At 36.1% G+C, this 22,882-nt stretch overlaps 1 protein-coding gene across 1 annotated transcript in view; it reads right to left on the minus strand.

The window, feature by feature from the left end:
* Positions 1 to 5,591: 5,591 nt before the first annotated feature.
* Positions 5,592 to 22,882, minus strand: part of LOC101505882 (structural maintenance of chromosomes protein 5) — a 28,767-nt gene continuing 11,476 nt past the window's right edge. The window contains 18 exon segments of the mRNA XM_027334822.2: positions 5,592 to 6,127; positions 6,211 to 6,314; positions 6,776 to 6,848; positions 6,933 to 7,020; positions 7,105 to 7,153; positions 8,015 to 8,069; positions 8,148 to 8,247; positions 8,600 to 8,677; positions 8,746 to 8,862; positions 15,508 to 15,621; positions 15,623 to 15,757; positions 18,345 to 18,422; positions 18,829 to 18,953; positions 19,051 to 19,114; positions 19,294 to 19,439; positions 19,545 to 19,710; positions 19,859 to 19,957; positions 20,032 to 20,160. Coding sequence (XP_027190623.1) covers positions 6,066 to 6,127; positions 6,211 to 6,314; positions 6,776 to 6,848; positions 6,933 to 7,020; positions 7,105 to 7,153; positions 8,015 to 8,069; positions 8,148 to 8,247; positions 8,600 to 8,677; positions 8,746 to 8,862; positions 15,508 to 15,621; positions 15,623 to 15,757; positions 18,345 to 18,422; positions 18,829 to 18,953; positions 19,051 to 19,114; positions 19,294 to 19,439; positions 19,545 to 19,710; positions 19,859 to 19,957; positions 20,032 to 20,160 — 1,782 coding nt within the window. The 3' untranslated portion in view covers positions 5,592 to 6,065.

Raw genomic sequence — 22,882 nt, forward strand, 5'->3', positions numbered from 1 at the left:
CTAACGACACACTATATCTCTATGGAGTTTGTCATCGCTTGTTGAATATCATTACTCTGAAGACACTCAATGGCTCTATTTCTACATATCTTGGCACCGTTCATAGTGCACTTCATGACTTTAATGAGCTTCTCCCTCCTGCTGCAAGAAATCCAGTTGAACAAAAGAAGGAGTTGGATCAACGCAGCACCTTCTTCATGCTTCTTGCACTCTATGGTCTACCCCAGGAGTACTCTACAACTCGTGATCAAATTTTGCGGTCTGTTACTGTTTCGGATATGTCTACTACCTCAGCGATCCTCCTTCGAGTACCAGCAAAACATTCAGTTGAGCATTATATTACTTCAGTTCCGGGTGACATTGCTGCCCTTGCATCTTAGGGACATAATCAGAATCGTTCTCGTGGAGGACCATCCAACTCTAAGCCTCGTCCCAAATGTGAGCATTGTAATCGGCTTGGACACACTATTGATCGCTGTTGGAAGTTGCATGGTAAGCCTTCGCCTTCGATAAATGCAACTCAGCTTGATCCTCCTGCCACTATTCAGACTGCACCATCTCCACAAGGCTCCCTGACAAATTATGAAGATTTTCTACGATGGGTTCAGAGTCATCCGAACTCTAGTTCTTGATTATGGTGCATTTGATCATGTTACTGGTAATAAAGGTCTCTTTTCTTCACTCTCTACATCTAGTTTTTTACCTACTATAACTTCTGCCAATGGTACTCAAACTCAGTCTCAAGGAGTTGGCACTGTCCACATTCTCCCTTCCATCTCAGTTGCATCTATTCTTTATGTACATGGATGCCCCTTTGATTTACTTTCATTTAGTCGATTGACTCTGTCTCATGATTGTATTATTACTTTCACTAATGATAATGTTACCTTGCAGGACCGGAGTCCGGGACGGACGATTGGCGTCGGATGTGAGTCACAAGGCTTCTTTTACCTTTCTACATCTTCCAAGACGTGCTCTGCTACAGAGTCCCCTCATATTATCCATGCTCAATTAGGACACCCAAGTCTTACCAAACTACAAAAATTGGTGCCTAGTTTGTCTAAGTTGTCTTCTTTACATTGTGAGTCGTGTTAGTTAGGGAAAGACACCCGTATTAATTTTCCTGATCGAGTCAATAAAAGAGTATCATCTCCCTTTGTTTTAGTTCCCTATGATGTTTGGGGTCCCTCTCGTACTGTGTCTACTTTAGTGTCTAAGTATTTTGATACTTTTATTGATGATTATTCTCGTTGTACGTGGTTATTTTTAATGAAAAATAGAGCTGAACTGTTTTCCATTTTTAAGCAATTTTATCAAGAAATTAAAACTCAATTTGGAGTTTCCAATTGTACCTTAAGAAGCGATAATGCTCGGGAATATGTGTCCCATCAATTTCAAACTTTTATGGCTTCCAACGGGATTCTACACCAAACATCATGTCCTCATACACCCCAGCAAAACGGGGTAGTCGAACGCAAAAATCGGCATCTCATTGAAACCACACGAACCTTACTTCTCCATGGCAATGTTTCATTCCGACTTTGGGGGGATGCAGTCTTAACGGCGTGTTACCTTATCAATCGTATGTCGTCTTTTGTCCTTGATGGCAATATCCCCCATTCGGTCCTCTTTACCCATACCCTGTTGTCACCAACTACCACCTCGTGTCTTTGGGTCCATGTGTTTTTTCCACAATTTATCTCATGGTTTGGACAAATTGTCAGCTCGGTCACTCAAGTGTGTCTTTCTCAGTTATCATCGGTCCCAAAAAGGCTATTGTTGTTATTCTCCCACACTACACCGCTATGTTACATCAGCCGATGTTACCTTTTTTGAGTTTGTACAATATTTTAAACCTACCTATATCGCTATTGAGCCCTATCAAGACATTAATCCCAAACCTCCTCAAGTAGTTATCCATATCCCACCCACTCATACTCCTATCGAACTTGTCAAGTCTGCCCCCCAACCTCCACGACCACTACAAACATATTAGTGTTGTCGCTTATCCTATGTTGTGCATGTTCTTGTTCCAATTATAGGCTCTCCTCCGGCGCCACCTCTAGATCCGGCCCTGCCACCTGAGCATGACCTTCCCATTGCTCTTCGTAAGGATATTCGTTTTAAGACAAAATCTCAATTTAAATAATGTTTTGATGATGATTAAACAAAAGATTGATTAAAGATTATTAATTATGATTCTAAATGTTTTAATATTTTACATGTGCATTTGAGTGTGTAAAACAAGATAGGTATCAAACATCACAAATCAGATCTCATTAAAATCAAAGAAAGCAATTCTGGAAAACGAAGATTGATCTTGAAGCAATTTTGAAAATACGAAGATTGATCTTGAAGTAGTTCTGGAAAACAAAGATCAATCTTGACTTATTGCTGAGAAACGAAGAACGATCTTCGTTTATGTATAATCAATTCTCTTTTGAAAGATTGAATCCTGGAAACACTATTCATCTCATATCCTCCTATAGAATAAGCAAGGATCAATATAAGTCATATTTGTTCCAGATTTCAAAGAATCAAAGACATGTTTCATTAAAAGCATAATACAAGATCATTCTTCAAATGAGGCAAATGCAAGTACAAAGCCACAACTGAAAAGTACACTACTGATTGTACTTGTCTAAAACCAGTACATGAAACTAAAAAGCATGCACTCAACTCAGACATCTGTCACAATCACAAAGTACAAGTTAGTTCATCTCAAACAAATTCGAAGAACAATCTTGGATCTCAAGAACATTCTTGGATGCAGTTGTGATCACTCTTTCTTTTTGGCAGACTTTATCCAACAACTATTTCATGACAGGTGGCCCTATTTCAACGGTCATATGAGCTATCCCAAGCTCTCTTGAAGTCTATAAAAGCAGCTTCAAGATGAAGAACAATACACAACTCAAAGTGCCAAGAAAAGCATCAATCATTCAATCATACTCAAGTGTCTCGATATCATTCTTAGAGCTTGTTGTTTTTAATCTTTGTGTTGTGTTAGAATCAGTATAAACTGAGTTCTATTTACAGAATCTATTTCTCAAACAAGAGTAGAGAAAATATCCAGATTCTAAATAATCTCAAATCCACCACTTTGTAACTCAAGGTTATTTTGTCAACATAATCTTGAGTAACTTGCAAAAATCCTTGCATGTTTTGAAAGGTAACTTATTAAAGCCTTTCTAAAATAGTAAGGTAGAATTGAAGAAATCCTTTCTAGGTAGAAGGGTAGAAACTGTGTAAAGATCAAGATTGATATGTGAAAGAAGTGTGATAACCAAGAACAATCTTGCCTTTGAGAGCATAGTGGAAAATCTCATTCTTGTGAGGACTCGACGTAACCCGTGTTTGGGTGAACCAGGATATATGCTTGCGTAATCTTTCTATCTCTATCTTTGTTTACTTTATGCTTGATAATCAGATTTTATTTTGATAAAATTGATATTGTTGTTTTTGTAACAAACCAAGATCAATCTTCATTATCACCAAGATCAATCTTGGATTAAATTCTTAACTTCAAAGCAGAAATTTTTTAAAAAGGGCAATTATAATTCAAACTTCCCTTCCTTATAATTGACATTGTTACTTCAATTCGCATCACCCGTAATTCATTTTCTCATTATATTGATTTGTGTTATCACTGGGTTTCTCCTTTACATTACACTTGCTTGTCCTCCTTGTCTTCTGTTTCTATTCCTAAAACTACAGGTGAAGCATTATCTCACCCTGAGTGGAGGCAAGCAATGTTTGATTAGATGTGTGCTCTACAAAGTTGTGGTACTTAGGAATTGGTTCTTTTACCTCATGGGAAGTCGTTAGTCGGGTGTGTTGGCTTTACACAGTGAAGGTTGGTCCTGATGGTAAGATTGATCGATTTAAGGCTCGTTAGGTAGCAAAGGGATATACTCAGATTTTTGGGTTGGATTACAATGACACATTCTCACTTGTTGCCAAAATGGCATCTGTCAGACTATTTTTCTCCATTGCAGCAATTCGACATTGGCCTCTCCATCAACTTGACATTAAAAATGCTTTTTTGCACGGTGATCTTGAAGAGGAAGTTTATATGGAGCAACCACCAGGGTTTGTTGCTCAGGGGGAGTCTTCCACCATGGTTTTTCGACTACACAGGTCTCTTTATGGTCTTAAACAGTCTCCTAGAGCTTGGTTTGGCAGATTCAGCTCGGTGGTACAAGAGTTTGGTATGATCTGTAGTAAAGTCGATCACTCTGTATTATATCATCACTCAGCCCAAGGGTGCATCTATCTTATTGTTTATGTGGATGACATTGTTATAACTGGTAGTGATCAACAAGGAATACTCCAATTAAAACAACAACTTTCAAATAAATTTCAAACTAAAGACCTTGGTAAACTCCGTTATTTTTTGGGTATTGAAGTCACCCAATCCAATGATGGCCTTGTAGTTTCACAAAGAAAATATGTTATGGATATTCTTGAAGAAATAGGCCTATTAAATGTCAAGTCAGTTGATGCTCCTATGGATCCAAATGTCAAACTCCTACCGAATTAGGGGGAACCTCTATCAAATTCAGGAAGATATAGGAGATTGGTTGGAAAATTAAACTATCTCACAGTCACTCATCCTGGCATTTTCTTTGTTGTCAGTGTGGTAAGTCAGTTCTTAAATTCTCCTTGCCAATAACATATGGATGTTGTAATCTGGATTCTTAAATACAACAAAAGTGCACCTGGAAAAGATCTCATTTATGAAGATAGAGGACATACTCAGATAATTGGCTACTTAGATGTCGATTGGGCAAGCTCACTCATAGATAGACGATCAACTTCCGAGTATTGTGTACTTGTCGGAGGGAATTTAATATCGTGGAAGAGTAAGAAACAAAATGTTGTTGCAAGATCCAGCGTTGAGGCATAATACAGGGCCATGGCACTAGTAACATGTGAACTCATCTGGTTGAAAAAGTTACTGAAAGAACTTCAATTTAAAGAGGCCAGCACAATGACACTAATATGTGATAATCAAACTGCATTGCACATTGCCTCGAATCCTGTTTTTCATGAGAGGGCCAAGCATATTGAGATTGATTGTCATTTTGTTAAAGAAAAGATCAAATCGGGTGACATCATCACTAGCTTTGTCAATTCCAATGATCAGTTAGCAGATGTTTTTACAAAGTCATTACGAGGTCCTAGAATTAGTTATATATTTAACAAGCTAAGTGCATTTGATTTATATGCTCCAGCTTAAAAGTGTTAAAATATTATATTATAATGTAAATAATTAAATTAGATGGGTTGTAAGTATTCTGACCCATTAGTATTACTGTAAATTAGAGTTGTTTAATATCCTTTGTCTATATAAAGAAATTCTGTTGTGTAGTTGAAACACGGATTATTTAATATATTTCTCAATACTCTCTTTATATTCAACAGTATTATTTAATATTTAAAATGTCAAACTTGTATTTACACTATGATTTTGACTAAACGACCACTGATATGACTACATGAATGCGGTATTCCTGACTACATGAAATCCCAATCTAATCTATAAAGAAATCTATTATACATTTATAATATGAATATACTACAGCGTGTACCAATAAAAATTACCAGTAGATTAATGTTTCCAAGTTGAATAATGAATCAATAATCAATGATACGAAGGGATAGAACCAAAACAAATATCATACATAACCCATGCGTGATTTTCGTCAACCACGGAAATAATAGTTTTTAATTTCTTTTAAATAATACAGCTATTCCTTCCCTCTTGCCGTTCTTTAAAAGACTTTCATAATATTTAGCATTGCTCTTCCAAACTAATTAATGTTTGCTTATAGCCCTTAATGCACTGTATCCATCTTGTACAAGTCAGTAGGAGTAACGGTGTTAAATATCATAACAGCATAAACAAATTGTAAATATATTTACATTGTTAGGTATCCTATCATCGAAACAAAAGCACATTCTCTCGAATGCACACTTTGGTTTCTATCTCCACGAAACTATACAAAATGCTAAACAGGCACTATCGATCCCCTTCGCTGAAACTCCAGTGTTTTTTTACTTTAACATATGGTCTCTCCGATATGTCCGGTAATGATACTCCATCGATCACCAGTGGTCCAGACTGATTCACAAAGAGAATATGTAATGTAAGCTATATCAACAGTAAAAAAGAGGATATATGTAGTTTTTGGTGTGAGGAATTACCCTTTGATGGTTGCTCAATCCAAGGGCCATTCATTACATTCAATATACTGCATGCCTCGCTATATTGCAGATCTGGTAGCAACTTTGGGGTAAGTAAGAAACACCTGCATAATATTAATTGTAGCTTATATGTTAGAACAAACAAATGTTGGGAAACATAGCACGTAGTGACTGGCATACAAGCAAAAGATAAACCTTAACTTCCTAGTATACTATGTATGCCAAGCATACATTCATAACCTATGGACTTTTCGTTCTCTATAAAAACACTCCCCTAAATAAGGTGGAAGATTTCCCTCTTTTCCTCTCCTCCTAGGCCCCAAAAATCCTCCTTTCCTCTCTCCTCCAAACTCCCAAACGTAGTATGAGCATTTCTCCTCCAACTGATATGACACCAGCCAGGCGAGAGATAAATAACCCTTGTTTATCCTTCTGTTCCAAAGTGTTAATAAAGAAAACGACAATCTGACTAACTGAATTAGGTATGTAACATGCATTTATCAAGTTTCAATATCAAAGTAAACAAAGGAACTGAAAAGAACAAGTAATAGTAGTTAGTACTCACTGTGGTGTATTTGGCTTGCTAGCTGCTCTCACTAGTTGCTGAAACATCTTCCTTTCATTTATTGGGTCCATCCCTAATAAAAATATAATAGACGAAGATCTATTGAGTGTTGTGCGAGGTCAATCCAGAAAGAATTTACTTCAAAAGAGTAACGAACCTTGGTTGATCTCATCAACAACTCTAAATGGACAGTTTGTAAGATCTTGGAGTGAAACAAGATAAACAATAGTTGAAACCGAACGCTCCTGGAAAACCAAATTTATAGGTTAATTAGGGGGCAGGGGTGCGACAGAGGATCAATGTACTGAGAAAATAATCTTATGTAGTACCCCTCCAGATTGATGATGGGCGCTTAGAACTTCAAGCTGTCCACTTTCTCTGATAGAATACAAAATATACTGTAAGAAGCAAAAATGAAAAGGGAAGCTGGAGTTTAAGATATGGGAGAATATATATTTAAGGAAATCTCTTCCATATCCTTTTCTTTTATTAGGATATTGCTTATTGGTACCCTTAAATAACTAGAAACACGACAACTTAATTGAAACATATATGCAATAAATTATGAGGCACTTTCTACCGCACACAACTATAATAGATAGTGTAAGGTATACAAATCAATGTAAGCAAATACTACATAATAAGTTGTGTTAAGAACAAAAACTCATGTACTCAAAGCTTTGTCCTTTGTTTCTAGTAGTTGTATGTGATGTTGTCTTACTTTCTACCGCACACAACTATAACAGGTAGTGTACGGTATGCAAATCAAAGTAAGCAAATACTTTATAATAAGTTGTGTACGGTACAAAAACCTATATATTCAAAGTTTTGTCCTTGGTTTCTAGTAGGTGTATGTGGTGTTGTCTTACAGAAAAAATCTGAAACTAATTTTTTTGTCAAAGTTAAGTCAACGAGATTTTTTCTGTTTAGTCTTGGCTCCTGTTTCCTGAGCTTGCTGTTAGTTTTTTGTGGAATTTCTCATTTTAAAAGCTAGTTGAAGCTAGTTGAATTGTGGTTTTCTTGTTGAAGATTGCTGGTTATTTTTTATTCATTTTTGAGATGGGTTTCACAGCAACAAAAACAGAGAGAGAACAGAGAAAGATATAGAAGAGGGGTTTCCTTCTTAACATTGAACTTGACTGGTAACGAGATGTTACATCTACTAACAATAAGAATATACAATGACCCTGCGAAAGCACATTCTGATAAACAAAATAACTGGTTCAGAACAACAATCACCTGAATTTGACTTTTATTTGTATTCCAAATTTATCAAAGTCCATATCGTGCTCATCTGAGAAGTAGAGAAAGAAGTGAGAACGGCAGTATAAAAAGACCAAATAAAATTAATTTCAATTACCATCTGACTAACCTAGTGAAACTTCTCCGGCAACAGCCATCTGTTGAAAATTTCGACTAAAAGTTTCATTTATTTGTGCCACAAGGTTTCTCAGAGTTGGAAGCCATTTTCCCTGCAAAACAACTTACAGATTTAACACAACAAAAAAGGTCATCCAGATCAACGCACTATAAATCACGTTATCACATAGAAATTGGGACATGTAATATTTCAGGTGTAAATCCCAAATTCATAGGAAATATTGGCCTCAATATTAGGTCACACTCTTTAACCTAACCCAAAAGTTTAACTCTTCAAGTCAGGTGGTTTTTGAAATAGTATCCGTACTACTTTAGCAACATGATAACAACTCAGAATATTTTGAAATAGTATCCATACTACTTTAGTAGAACTCGGCAATAGCAATTACAAATGCATTCTCTACATTGTAATATTCTAGTTACGTAAAAAATCATTTATCAAACCTTAATGTTATCCAATTCGGCTAGACACCTTCTAGATTCCACCTTGTCTGCATCAAGTTTTGTTGCAAGATCTTCAATCTGTAAGGTCACTGTAAATACAGACGGCACATGGAAATATCCCAGATAGTTTTAACAATGAAGAGTACCTTTCTTTGACGATCCTGATATTGTTGCAATATGTTACTATTGACAAAAAGGATTGAATTGGCTTGAGAAATGGTATCTTGAATAGCTGCTTCCAACTCCTCAATTGTAGTAGGCATCTACATGAAAAATCCCAAATCTTGTTGCTTAGAAGTTACATGCATTACGTACGTATAAACCATGATAGTCAAAATCAGAATCTGACTCGTAAGATCGCACGATTTTATGATTTTTGGATCCCTAGGCGATCCTGACCATATTCGGGAACATGATCTGGTGAGATCGTGTAGCATCATAACATTTAAATATACGATGGGTGAGATTGTGATATCCCAAAAGCCAACATTTGTCTCCATCCTAAATGATGTTCTAACTCTTCTAATCCTAATTTTAGCATTTCTCTCCAACCAAAAACTTCTCCCTCGTCGTTTCTACTATGTGATAGCACTACACCAATTCTCATCTTCTTCATTGTTCCTCTTCCATAGCGAAGCAGATGTGCTCTTCCTTCCTTGGGTTTGCAGGGTTTTGGTGGGAAGGGTTTTTGGTGTTTGGTTGCTTGCTGCTCTTCTCTTCCTCTGTTCTGTTTTGGTGTTTCTCCTTCTTACAGATTGTGAATTCTTATTCAAGTTTAATTAAGTTGTTGTGGTGATTTAACTGTTTTTACCTTGTTTACGTTATTTTATATATGCTTATATATGAATTTATCTGAGTACACACACACATCTTCCTCCTAGAAAAAGGAAAGGAAGACTACATCACTAGCGAGGTAAGCAGCCAAAAAAGAGTAATCCAAGCCGTGAAAAGTGGAAACTTGAAAACAGTTTTATCATGACATGGTTGCTCAACTCCATGACTAATGAGTGTGGTGAAAATTTCATGTATTATGACACTGCTGCAGAAATATGGAAGGCAACCAAGGAGACCTACTCAAATGTGGACAAAACCTCAGCCATATTTGAGATCAAAAGACTCTTACACAATCTTCGACAAAGAGATTCTTCGGTCACCAAGTTATATCATACACACAAAATATTGGCAGCAACTTGACATCTATGCAAACATAGAGTGGAAGTGCACAGATGATGACAAAATCTACAAGAAACTGGTCAAGAAGGACAAAATCTTTCAGTTCCTATTGGGACTGAGTAAAAATTTGGATGAAGTGAGTGGGAGAATTCTTGGAACTAAATTTTTCCCTAGCATTCGTGAAGCATTTGCAGAAGTGAGAAGGGAAGAAAGCAGAAGGAAAATCTTGTTGGCAAGTCAAAGTGCAAGTTCAACCATTGAAGGCTCTGCACTTGCAGTAAGAAATCCACCAAAGAAAGGTAGAGGATGATGCGATCACTGCAAGCGACTTGGACATACAAAGGAAACATGTTAGGTGCTTCAGATATGCTGTTGCTGATGAAAGTAAGTCCACCACAGATCTAAAACCACGATTCAAGGACGCACGCAGATATGCTGTTGCTGATGAAAGTAAGTCCAAAAACATTGCAGAGGCCAGTTCTTTCAACAAAGAACAAATAGAAATGTTGCAGAAACTGATGCAGCAGGCACTGCAAAACACTAATACCTCTTCTTCCACTGCTACTCTTGCCCAAAAAGGTCATCTTTACGCTGCCCTTTATGTAAGTCACCAGAAAACAAATTCTTGCATTGTTGATTCTGGTGTCTTGGATCACATGACTGGGGACATCAATGTATTTAGTAAATACATTCCATGTCAAGATGGATTTTTTGTCCGGATAGCAGATGGTACCACCTTCAAGGTGGTTGGTAAAGGTTCATTGGTTATCTCTAAAGATATTACTCTTGATTTAGTTTTACATGTTCCTAAACTAGGTTGCAGTTTATTGTCTATCTATAAATTAACCAAAAATTTAGGATGTGTTGCTAAGTTCTTACCACATTTTTGTGAATTACAGGATATGAATTCGGGGAAGATGACTGGCAATGTTGAGGAGAGTACAGACCTTTACTTCCTTAGAATTGAAGACCAAAATAAGAGATCCTACAAGGTTGCCCTTATGCGTTCATCAAAAAATGATAATGATGTAATGTTATGGCATTATCGCCTAGGACACCCAAATTTTATGTATTTGAAAAAAATGTTTTCATCCTTATTTAATAAAGACTCTGGTTCTTTCAAATGTGAAGTGTGTGAATTAGCCAAACACACCAAATCCCATTATTTCATACAACCTTATAAACCCTCTAACCCTTTCACACTCATTCAAAGAGTGAGTAATGTTACTGGATCAAGGTGGTTTGTCACCTTTATTGACGACCATATAAGAGTCACTTGGGTGTTCCTCATGAAAGAAAAATCAGAAGTTGGGAGTATATTTGAGAACTTCCATAAAATGGTCCAAACTCAATTTCAAAGCAACATTCAAGTACTAAGAACTGATAATGGAGGGGAGTACTTTCACCACACCCTTGGTAGTTACGTTACCAAAAATGACATTATACACCAAACATCATGCTCATACTCTCCACAACATAATGGGACAGCAGAAAGAAAAAACAAACACCTATAGGAAGTCACTCGAGCCCTCATGTTATCCATAAACGTACCTAACCATTTTTTGGGAGATGCAGTCCTCTCTTCATCCTACCTAATAAACATAATGCCCTCCAAAATACTCAACCTAAATACACCACACCAAACCCTCTTGTCCCTTTATCCTTCGACCAAACTACTCACAAATCTTCCACCAATGATTGTTGGATGTACAGCCTTTGTAAATGACCAAAAGCCTAACCTCAATAAGTTGGACCCGAAAGCCATCAAGTGTATCTTCTTGGGATACTCTCCTACCAAGAAAGGATACAAATGCTACTGCCCCCTAGAAAGACGAATCTAGTAGAGAAGATGAAGTAGAGAAGATTAGATCACTTCTAAGTAAGTTGGAGAAATCAACAGGTACTCTGGTATATACAAATACACTTCCTCTTGGTAAGTTACAATTTTCTTTTGGACTTAATGCTTCAGACACAACCTAAAACCAATACTGAATTCTAGAGCCACTGACCACATGACACCCTTACCTACACATTTTCTCCACTTCTTCACCTTGCCTAAACACCAAGAAAATATCCACAGCAGATGGTACCCTTCTAACTGCAACAGATCAAGGAGATGTCCAAATAAACTCATCCATAACGCTAAGAAATGTCCTTATTCCCAAATTGTCCATAGCTTAATTTCCATACAAAAACTAACACAAAATTTATCATGTAATATTGTTTTTTTTTAACAAATCTTGTGTCTTGTAGGACAATAATTCAAGGAGGACAATTGGTAATGCTAGAGAATGGAATGGTCTTTATTACTTGAATAATCAAAATCTTCCTCCAAACCTACTCAGCAATACCAACTCTTTTTTTTCTAAATCAATAAAGACTAATAGGGACAAGGTCATTTTGTACCACTACCGCCTGGGTCATCCTTCATTTTGAGTCATAAAACAGTTGTTTCCTTCCCTCTTCAAAAAAATAGAGGTAGAAAGTCTTCATTGTGAGGTTTGTGAGTTTGCTAAGCACAAACGTGTACCTTTTCCAGTTAGTAACCAAATAAGTACTTCTCCATTCCGTTTAGTTCATACTGATGTATGAGGTCCCTCTAATGTTCCAAATATATCAGGAGTCCGTTGGTTTGTAACCTTTATTGATGATTGTACTCAAGTTACTTGGATTTTCTTGCTAAAACAAAAATCTGATGTCATTTCTGCGTTTGTGTCTGTACAGTTCTTCTCCATGATAAAAAAAATCAATTTGGAGCGAGTATTAAGAGGATTAGTGATAAGGATCTCAAAAGCATGAAGATGATTCATATTTTAATAAATTAGGATAAACTTTATATATTTTAATTTGGTTTGTTTTAATTCTTAGTTTGCTTTGATTTGGAATTGTAATAATTTTATTATTGATTTAGTTTTTGTTTTGTGTAAGTGAAGATACTTTACTTACATACATTAAGTTTATTTTAGAAAGAAAAAAATAAGATGTAAGACTAATATGGGCCTAGAGAATGGTGTCACTTATGACCCATTTAGGTTTACAGATAGACTTAGTATAAATAAGCATTTGTAACCTCATGGAAGGGCAGATTTTGAATATTGTTTTTGTGAGGTTTGCTCTCTAGAGTTCTTGAAAGAATTCATCTTGAACTTATCAAGGTTGTTAACCCTTGTGGCATTCTTCGTGGTTTATCAATCCTTAGATTGTGGCACCATTTTGTTCTTGGTTTCTTTGCTGAATAATAATATTGAGTTTCCTTTATATCAAACCCTAATACTCCAATTCTTCCAATTTTCGTGATCAATAACTTGCGTTCATATCTCGAGTTCTATATACTGGTTTTCAGTGATTCAAAAGCCTAACTTGCGTTTCGGAACGTCATCTTTCACCTCGTTTTGGAATCGGCCAAATCGGAGTTTCGCAGCGCCGTTTATCGCATTCTCCAGCTATACGCGATTTCCACTCAAATTTGTAAGTTTCCGACCTAGAACGATTCTTAAAGTAAACCATGACTATTAGGATCATATCAATTAGGTCTGATAATGTCAAAGATTACTTTAATCACAAACTTAACTCTTTATGTCAAAAGGAGGGCATGATTGAAATTGATTCTGAGGAAGATGGAAATGATGACACTAATGAAAGATATGGGAAGAATCTTAGTAAATACGAGAAAAACAAAGGTCAATTCCTAAATCTATTTACATCCATGACTCCAATTCGACCTTACATGAGGTAACTTCCCTTGACGCTTCAAACTCTAGTGATCCAATCTATGAATCTTCCTATGCACAAGAATTAGAATACAACACACCACCAACTTATGATGACCATCATATACCAATTGCCCTTAGAAAGAATACTAGGACATGTACCAATAAACCATTCTACCCTTTATCCAACTACCTATGCTTTGAACAATTTTCACCTTCCCATAAAGCTTTTCTCAGAAGCCTGAACACTGCCGCTATACCTACCTCTCTATCTGAAGCATTGTCTGACAGAAAATGGAAACAAGTCATGGACATGGAAATGGAAGCACTAGATAAGAATGGTACATGGTATACACTGTAAAGTACAAGGTAGATGGGTCTATTGAGAGGTAAAAGGCAAGGTTGGTAGCTAAAGGATTTACTCAAACATATGGAGTGGATTACTTAGAAACATTTGCTCTAATTGCAAAAATGAATATTGTTAAGGTGATATAATCTCTAGCATCTAATTACAATTGGAACTTGCACCAATTTGATGTAAAAAATGTCTTCCTCCATGGAGATATAGAAGAAGAGATTTATATGGACTTACCCCCTACATACAATGAGCATACTGCTGTCAGCAATGTTTGTGAGCTAAAAAGGCTCAATATGGGCTGAAACAATCGTCACGAGCGTGGTTTAGATGGTTTACTAGAGTTGTGGTAGCTCTAGGCTTCAAACAAAGCCAAGGAGGTCATACCCTCTTTATCTAACACTCTGAGTCAGGGGGAGTAACAGTGTTATTAGTATATGTGAACGACATTATAGTGATCGATGATGATGAAAAGGAGCAACAACAGGTAGGCCAAAACCTAGCCAAGGAATTTGAGATTAAAACCTTGGAAAAATTGAAGTATTTCTTGAAAATTGAAGTGGCTCACATTAATAAAGGGATTTTCATATCCCAACAAAAGTACATCACATATCTTCTGCAAGAAACGGGCAAGACAGCATGCAAACCAGCGAGTACACCAATCAATCCAAATTTAAAGGTGGGAAATGCAGAAGAAGACACTGCAGTTGAGAAGGAAATATACCAAAAGTCACCTTCTTGCTTTCTTCCTCATTCCTAAAGTCACCTTCTTGCTCTAGCCATTGCGCCACCACTATGTTCATTTCCTCAAACCTTTGTAATGAGATTGGTGCCATTACGGAGCTCTGCAAGATTGACAGGGCCACACAAATGATTGTGCTTCTGTTATATTCAAGATTTGTCACCATGCATGCCTCTTTGTGGGGATAACTTTGAGATCTGCTACTCTTTTCTTCTCCCACTCTTGTTTATTGACAGCCTCAATCCGACCGTTCACCCGCCATAACCGCCACCCGCAAAAATCGTTGTCTCAAACAGTCAAAGGCGGACCTCTGTATGTCACCCGGGGTTTGGGCTGGGTTGGGTGTTTGGGACCGAAACCAACCGATTGTCCGCCCCTACTAGTGGGTACATATATAAAGCAATGTAATTTTGAAATATTTCTGCCAACCCGTAATAAGATGAAGATTGGGTACATAGAATAAGTAATGTATTTTAAAGCCACATAATAGAATTCAGTTGAATCAGACAGCCTTTGGTTATCAATAACCCTCGGCCATTAAGGGACAACTCCTTTTCAAATCAATTTAATTTGAGAACAGTTTTGCTGTACAGAAACAAGTTTTATAAGTGAAATTGTTTTGCAATACAATACTTAATGGCAATAATGTGTGCAAGTGATATCCATGTATCATCCTGTCATTATTTTTGTCACAGACCTCTTGGCTTTTTCAGTAACAGAAGATAAACAAACGTGGAAAATGATGCTTTGGTGTTCATATAGTCGTTCATGTATCACTTCAAAATTCTCAAGAATGCAAATTGCAAACAGCAAAATATATTGTCAAGTCTGGGAAGCGCATTGCCTTCTAGACGAGGTTAGTGATTGCAACATAAATACTTAAAACAAGAAAAGGAATGTATACAACAATCGAATATCTAATACAAACCTCAAGAAATTCCTTCTCTAGGTTAGGTGTAAGTCGGGCAACTGACTTAGCATAGTTCAATAAATCTGTAAGCTTCTGTCTACATTCTTCAGCCTCTTTCTTTGCTGCAAAAAAAACAGTTAGGAACATACTTGCATCTTGCAAAATCTACAAATTAAAATCTAAATAGTTTCTCACAGTTATTAAAGTGCAATGATGCTTGCAGAGCACAATTTTCATGCTGCTTCAGATTGGCCTCCATTTCTCCAATCTAAAGAAAATTCAAAATCTATACATCAGAGATATAGAGTGAGAATAAATAGTAAGCAAATAAATGAAGCACAGACACATGAGTCTACAAAATAGTAGCCAAAGTCAGGATGATTACATGATTTCCTACATACATCACTTAACAACACTCTAATAACTTCGGCTTGATGCAGCAGATAAAACCAGCTACTTGAAATCTTTAGACTATGTAAGAAAAAAGAATGGCATTCACAACTGAAATTCACGCTATATTTTTAGGAAATACGAAGAAGAGGTAAAAAAAAGAGGTTGGTTATGAGAATCATTTCTAACAGGTTTAGAGGAGGATAAACTGAAAAACGGGAATCGGATGACTGTTTTCAGTTATCTCAGAAAGCAATTATCAGAGGGGTTTCAGGGTGAAAACCCATGAAAAGAGTTAGAGAGAAGAAGAAATGAAGTATGTAAGGCTTTAGGTAACCGTAGATTATTTTACTTTACACGTAAAAAATATGAGCATGCTTAACCATCATAAATGGGGGGGGGTGTTGTATGTTTCTCATTTGGCCTCTACGGATCTTATCACAAAAGAATAACCAAAGATCAGTAGTAACAGTGAAAAAACGTATTTTGGATTTGAGAATGTTCAGGTAGATGAGATGGCATGGCCTGTATTCAAAGATCATGCACAAATGTATTCTATAGAAAGTTGGTGTAGCACCTCCAGAAGAGAAGATGAAAGAAATGTGTCTGAGTTGGTTCAGTTATGAAAGGACAAGGCCAACAGAGACTATAAAGGAAAAAGTTGATTAATTTGAAAACAACCTAATTCAAATAGGTAGAGAAAGAAAGACTTCTAAGAGGTTGTTATTGAAGTTCATTGCAACTGCCACGTGCTTGTCCCTCCTCGATGGCAGAACATATTGGTGGTTCCTCCTCCGTGGTCCATAATACTCCACTTGCTCTGCTCCACTGGCTACACCAACTCCATATAATCCTAAAGATCTCAGCATTCAACAAGGTATCATCTCAATGGAAAAAAGAAATTCAATGGGCTCAGTTGATGCGCTTCACGCAGAAAGGTCATGATAAACTCAACCATATTGACGACAATCTTCTCATAAAAACTGATCATAACTTTGCTATGTGGGAAAATGACAGCTTTATGATTATGACCGGAATGTGGAACTCCATAACTCCCGAAATTTTAAGAAATTGTATATTCCTTCCTTCTGCCTGAGAGATTTGGTAAAACCTCAGTCATAGTAGTTACTCCATGAAACAAAATATTTCCACTTGTTATGACTTGAAGAAGAAAATCTTCAATACCGAGCAAGGGAGTGTCTCAGTCACCAGTATTTTAAGATTCTCATTGGTATATGTCTTAGAGGAGTAGGTGTTTTTGCATGTAGGTGTTTTTCCACTTGTTACACTCGTTCGATGTAAAAAATATGTTCTTGCATGTAGACTTACAAGAGTAGGTGTATGTGGAGATTCCCTCATGTTTTGTTCTTACAGGTGGAGCAAATAGTCCATTGAGCGCACATAACATAGGTGGAGAACATATGGACAAAATGCACTGGTAAGGCAATCACCCTTTTTTTTTCAAACATTTACCAAGAGAAAAACTGAACGTACTTCTTGTTTATATTGATGATATAATTATCATAGGAGATGATTTGACTGAGAGGCAACTGCTTAAGGAAAAATTATTAGCAGAGTTTGAAATAGTATTTCCCGAGAGTTGAGGCAGCTTACTCAAAGCAGGACATACTTATGTTCTCAAAGGATATATGTGTTTGACACCTTTTGCTGGAAACAGGCAAAGTTGATAAGGTCCAATATCAAAGACTAGTGAGAAATTTATTTACTTGGCACACACTAGGCCGGATTTAGCTTATGCAGTTAGTGTAGTGAGCTAATTTATGCATGATCCGAGGGTGAGACATTTGCAAGTTGTAGACTGTGTTCAACAGTATCTCAAAGCAATTCTAGAGAGAAGACTCTTAATTAAAAGAGGTGGAAATTTAACTACAATGTTGATTATACATGTCCAATGAGTGATAGAGGATATACTTCGTGCTATTTCAGGTTATTGTACCTTCCAATGTGGAAACTTTGTTGCTTGGAGGAGTAAGAAGCAAGGTGTAGTGGCTCGGTTAAGCATTGAGGATGAATTACGAGCTATGACACAAGGAGAACCAATGAAGTTATTTTGTGACGATAAATCAACTATTAGTATTGCTCATAATCCTTTTCAACATGACAGAACAAAACAACATATAGAATAGACAGACACTTCTTTGATAACTATAATTTACATTTCTTCTAGGCATCAACTAGAAGATGTGTTGACAAAGGGTCTACCAATAGAACAATTCAACCAACTTATATGCAAGTTGGAAAGGATAGATACCTATTCACCGGTTTGAGGGGCAGTGTTGTAAATAATGTTATTTGTAATTATTGTTTTCAACCCACTAGGTTTAGAATAGTCTATTTAAACGAAATAGTGTTTGTATCCTATTTATAAAATCAAAATATATCAGAAATATTTTCTATACATGTATTATCTACCAGCAACAGATGCATAACTATTATTTGATTACCTTTGCATCCAATTCAATGCAAGCCATGCGTTGTTCAACAAAACTCCGTCTGTAACCCGCAGCTTCAACAAGAAGATCCTATCAATTGCCAAAAATCAACAGTAAAAAACCATAATTCCGATAAGAACAAAACCAAAAAATGAAGAAATGAAGGGAAAAACCCAAGTAAATAAATTAACATTTTAATTAATGCATCTGAACCATAATCATACCAACCAATTGCCAATAATATAGAATTATGACCTACAATTAACATGATTTTTTATTCACGATAATTTAGCTCCTCGGATGGCACCCAAGTCCAAGGCAAGGAAAACATTTGGGATCACAGAGCACTAATAAAGGGAATTATATTTAGCTCACCTCAAAGGGGCTCAAACCCAGAACATATCAGATAAAGCTATGTCATGCTCAACTATGCAACCCCTTGGAGTTTCAAGTAATATGATATTAAGAAGCAGTAAAAAGATCGGAGATAAATCACCTTAATTTTTATTGCGTTATGAAATCGTTGAATGTTACATTTTGTTGCCTGATCAACAAGCTTCGCTAACTCAGTATCTAAATCATCCTGCTCCTCCATCAATTTCAATATCCCTTTCTTTTGTTCTAGACGTCAAAATAAGGTATTTGCTTTATTGTATGAAAGCAAAATGTAAATCTAACTCTTACATATCTTTCAACATAGTATATCATTTATACTTACCAATACGCCTAATAATTGCTTGTCGTTTTTTTTGCTCATTCTGTGCCGCATTACTAATGTCCTCCTAAAAGAAATCAAAAAGAATAACAAAATTCCAAACTTTAGTAGGAACAAGTTTCTTGGAACCCAGATTAGGTTAAACTAAAAGCTTCCATCAACAACACATGTACCCTTCCGAAAAAATCTCTGGACAGATATATAACAGTATATTGAAATTAAAATATAAAATGTTCTGTAGCCTACCTTCTGTTTACGAAGATTAGCAGCCTGCTTCCTGAAGCTTTTTTCCTCGTCTTGAAACCTTTTGACACTTTCTTCCAAGGAAGCAATGGCTTCTTGAAGCTCCCTTTGCTGGGAGCTCAGATTCTCAATGTCCCTCACATTTAAATCTAAATAGTACAACAAAAGGTAAAAAGAAAGACAATAAGGACCCAGCATATAAAACTAAATCATGTGATCCAAATGTTGGTTCAACATGTTTTAGGGTGGCGTACTATTCAGAAGAAGTTGCGGGCGTTTCACTTGTTCAACAACTGCTGAGAGGTGATTTCCATATCTAGACTTAGACCAGTTGTAGTGATTTTCTGGTGTCCATAAACTAGTAATTCCCAATTTTGGGACCTCGTCAGATTTCTGATCAGTTTCTTTCGATCCAATAAACTGAATTTCAAACATGTAGAAAGAAATGGATATTAATGTATGACCAAATAACATTAATCCTCAAAAATAACCATACTAGCTTGAACCATTTTACAAACAACCTACAAATTTAAATAATGAATCTACAGACAAAACACAAGAGGCATACTGAATGATCAAGATTAGATTGGCTAATCAACACCTCCTTGACAGCAAAAGGAGCATCAAAAATTTGGTCCAAACGGGAGTAGATGCCAACAGCACGCATCTGGTAAGAATGATACAACAATGATGAACTCATACTTAATTGGAAATAAAACAAAATTGTTGCACCAAACTTACATCAGCAGAAATTTCAAAAGGCTCTTTTTGTTGGCTATCACGACCAGTATAATTTAAAACTGGTACATCATAGTGTCGTAGGTTGTTTGCCAAAAGGTCCCTATCACGAGAATCCTGTGTTATGAAAGACTGCATTTGAACAAAATAAATAGATCAGTATCAATAAAGCGATATTGACATCCATGCAAGGAATGGTGAAGCACGAGAATTGACTCCTCTTCAGTAAGACTTGTATAATTACTGTTAGAATATTAAAAAATATCTTATAATATCTTTTATATTATATTAGAGTATCTTGAGTTATTTCCTTGAATCAATTTATAATCATAGAGATATCTAACAATATCTCTCATTATTATTATGATTTGTTTCTGATTTAGGATTGAGTCTATGTTTCTCTATAAATAGAGATTAGTATTGAGTCTTTTGTAATCAAGTTAGCATAAAGTTATTATCAATAATATTCAGACCCTTATTATTTTTTCTCTTATGTCTCTCTAAAATCCCACAACTTCAACATGGCATCTAGAGCCTATTTCAATCCTCCTTGAACGATCTTGCCTCTATTCCGCTGTCGAGTTCCCAACAGTTTGGGAATATAATCATAGTTTCTCTTTTCCAATGTGATCATTCTATTTTCAAACCAATGTCGTGACACATTCCGACACTGATTTCACTTGTTTTTCGTTCAGTTCGCTATTGTCGCCGTCACCGACATTGTTACCAACGTCTTTTCTAGCATAAGATCATTCCATCTGCTTCACCTCTTCCAGATCAGCCCATACCTTAAAACACGTCCGTTGCGCGTGACAGTGCATCCGGCAGCCATTTATGATGTGACCTCTTTCATTGAACTCACCTCGGCTTCCTGGTTCTGAATCTCCCCTCGTATTCTAGTTTTGGACTACGATTACACCTGCTAACTCCAAGATCCGCCATTTGATGTTGTCTGTCTTCGCTGCTAGAAAAGTTTTTCGGCAAGTTTTCTGACACAACCACTTCCCATTGTGTGCGGAATATCACAATCTACACAACCCAAATTTTTTAGGCCAAATGCTGCTCCACGCGCACTCATGTACCTCCAAGATCCGCCGTGTTCATTCCACGTGCCACCGCCAACAGCTTCGAGCTCAGGCGTGTGTTTCAGTCGTCTAAACTGGGTTTTTCTTTCTGCTTTTATATCTGTTTTAAGTTTCTTCTTTCGAGTCACATGCATACAGCTTGGCAATTTGTCCCAGATACACTGATCCCATCTTTGTCTCAGATGTACTGACCTTGCCTTTCTCTCACTGAAGCGTGCATTTCTCTCCTTGAAGAAAATTCAAGTTTAATTTGAGTCTCTGATATTATTGGTTTAAAGCATCCAAATGCAGTTTTTTAGAAGAATGGACCTTGCTTTGTTCAATTTCTTGCCATGAATTTCTCTCATGCTGATGATTATTCCAACTATTTGTTTAGGTTGTATTTATAGCAATTCTCTCCGACTTCACTTGCATTCCTAAGTTGACTTTCCATCATTTTTATTATTTTGTGGAGCAAAAGAACGTTTTCATGTAACAAGCTAAATCTTAGAAAGCTTTAGCTAGAGGAGGAGTGTTAGAATATTAAAAAATATCTTATAATATCTTTTATATTATATTAGAGTATCTTGAGTTATTTCTTAGGATCAATTTATAATCATAGAGATATCTCATTATTATTATGATTTGTTTCTGATTTAGGATTGAGTCTATGTTTCTCTATAAATAGAGATTAGTATTGAGTCTATTTGTAATCAAGTTAGCATAAAGCTATTATCAATAATATTCAAACCTTTATTATTTTTTCTACTCCTCTCTAAAATCTCACAACTTCAACAATTACTATATTCAACCCCCCACCAAAAGCAGGTGGGATTGAAAAAAACGGCATTACTCCAACCAAAATTTCTCAAGATGACTGGAGATACCAGAATGTTTGCATACGAAAAAAGGATACAATCAAAGGAAGACAAAAAAGAAAGCATTACCATAGTGATGGGTCTGGGGAAATCAACGGGGACTGGAGGGGTTATGATAAATTTTGTTTGTAGTATGAGAGTGAATCCCTTCATGACATGACTAAATTTTGGCTCCCTTTATAAGGGGGATTAGGAGCGGAGAGATGGGCGTATAAAATTTAAATGCATTGACTAAAATATTCTTGCATAAAATGTAATGAAAAACATTATATGGGCATAAACAGTAAAGTAGCCCTTCCACCCAAACAAAATATCTCCCCCACCACTCCTCTCTACCAAGAAAAAACTCGGATGAATTTTGGCTCTATGATAAATTTTGTTTGTAGTATGAGAGTGAATCCCCTTGTTGAAGTTGTAGGATTTTAGAGAAAAAGAGGAGAGAAAATAATAAGGGTTTGAATATTATTGATAATAGCTTTATGCTAACTTGATTACAAAAGACTCAATACTAATCTTTATTTATAGAGAAACATAGACTTAATCCTAAATAAGGAATAAATCATAATAATATTGAGAGATATTCTAAGATATCTCTATGATTATAAATTGATCATAATAAATAATTTAAGATACTCTAATATAATAAAAAAGATATTATAAATTTTTTAATAATATTCTAACACTCCCCATCAAGCTAAAGCTTACTAAATTTTAGCTTGTTACAAGAAAACAAAGTGTTGCTACTCAAAATAATAAAAAAGATGGAAAGGCAACTCAGGGATGCAGGTGAAGTCGGAGATAATTGCTATAAATACAGCCTAACCAGATAGCCAGAATGATCATCAGCATGAGAGAAATTCATGGCAAGCAATTGAACAAAGCAAGGTCCGTTCTTCTAAAAAACTGCATTTG

This window comes from Cicer arietinum, chromosome 5 (assembly GCF_000331145.2).
Source record: "Cicer arietinum cultivar CDC Frontier isolate Library 1 chromosome 5, Cicar.CDCFrontier_v2.0, whole genome shotgun sequence".
Lineage (NCBI taxonomy): Eukaryota > Viridiplantae > Streptophyta > Magnoliopsida > Fabales > Fabaceae > Cicer > Cicer arietinum.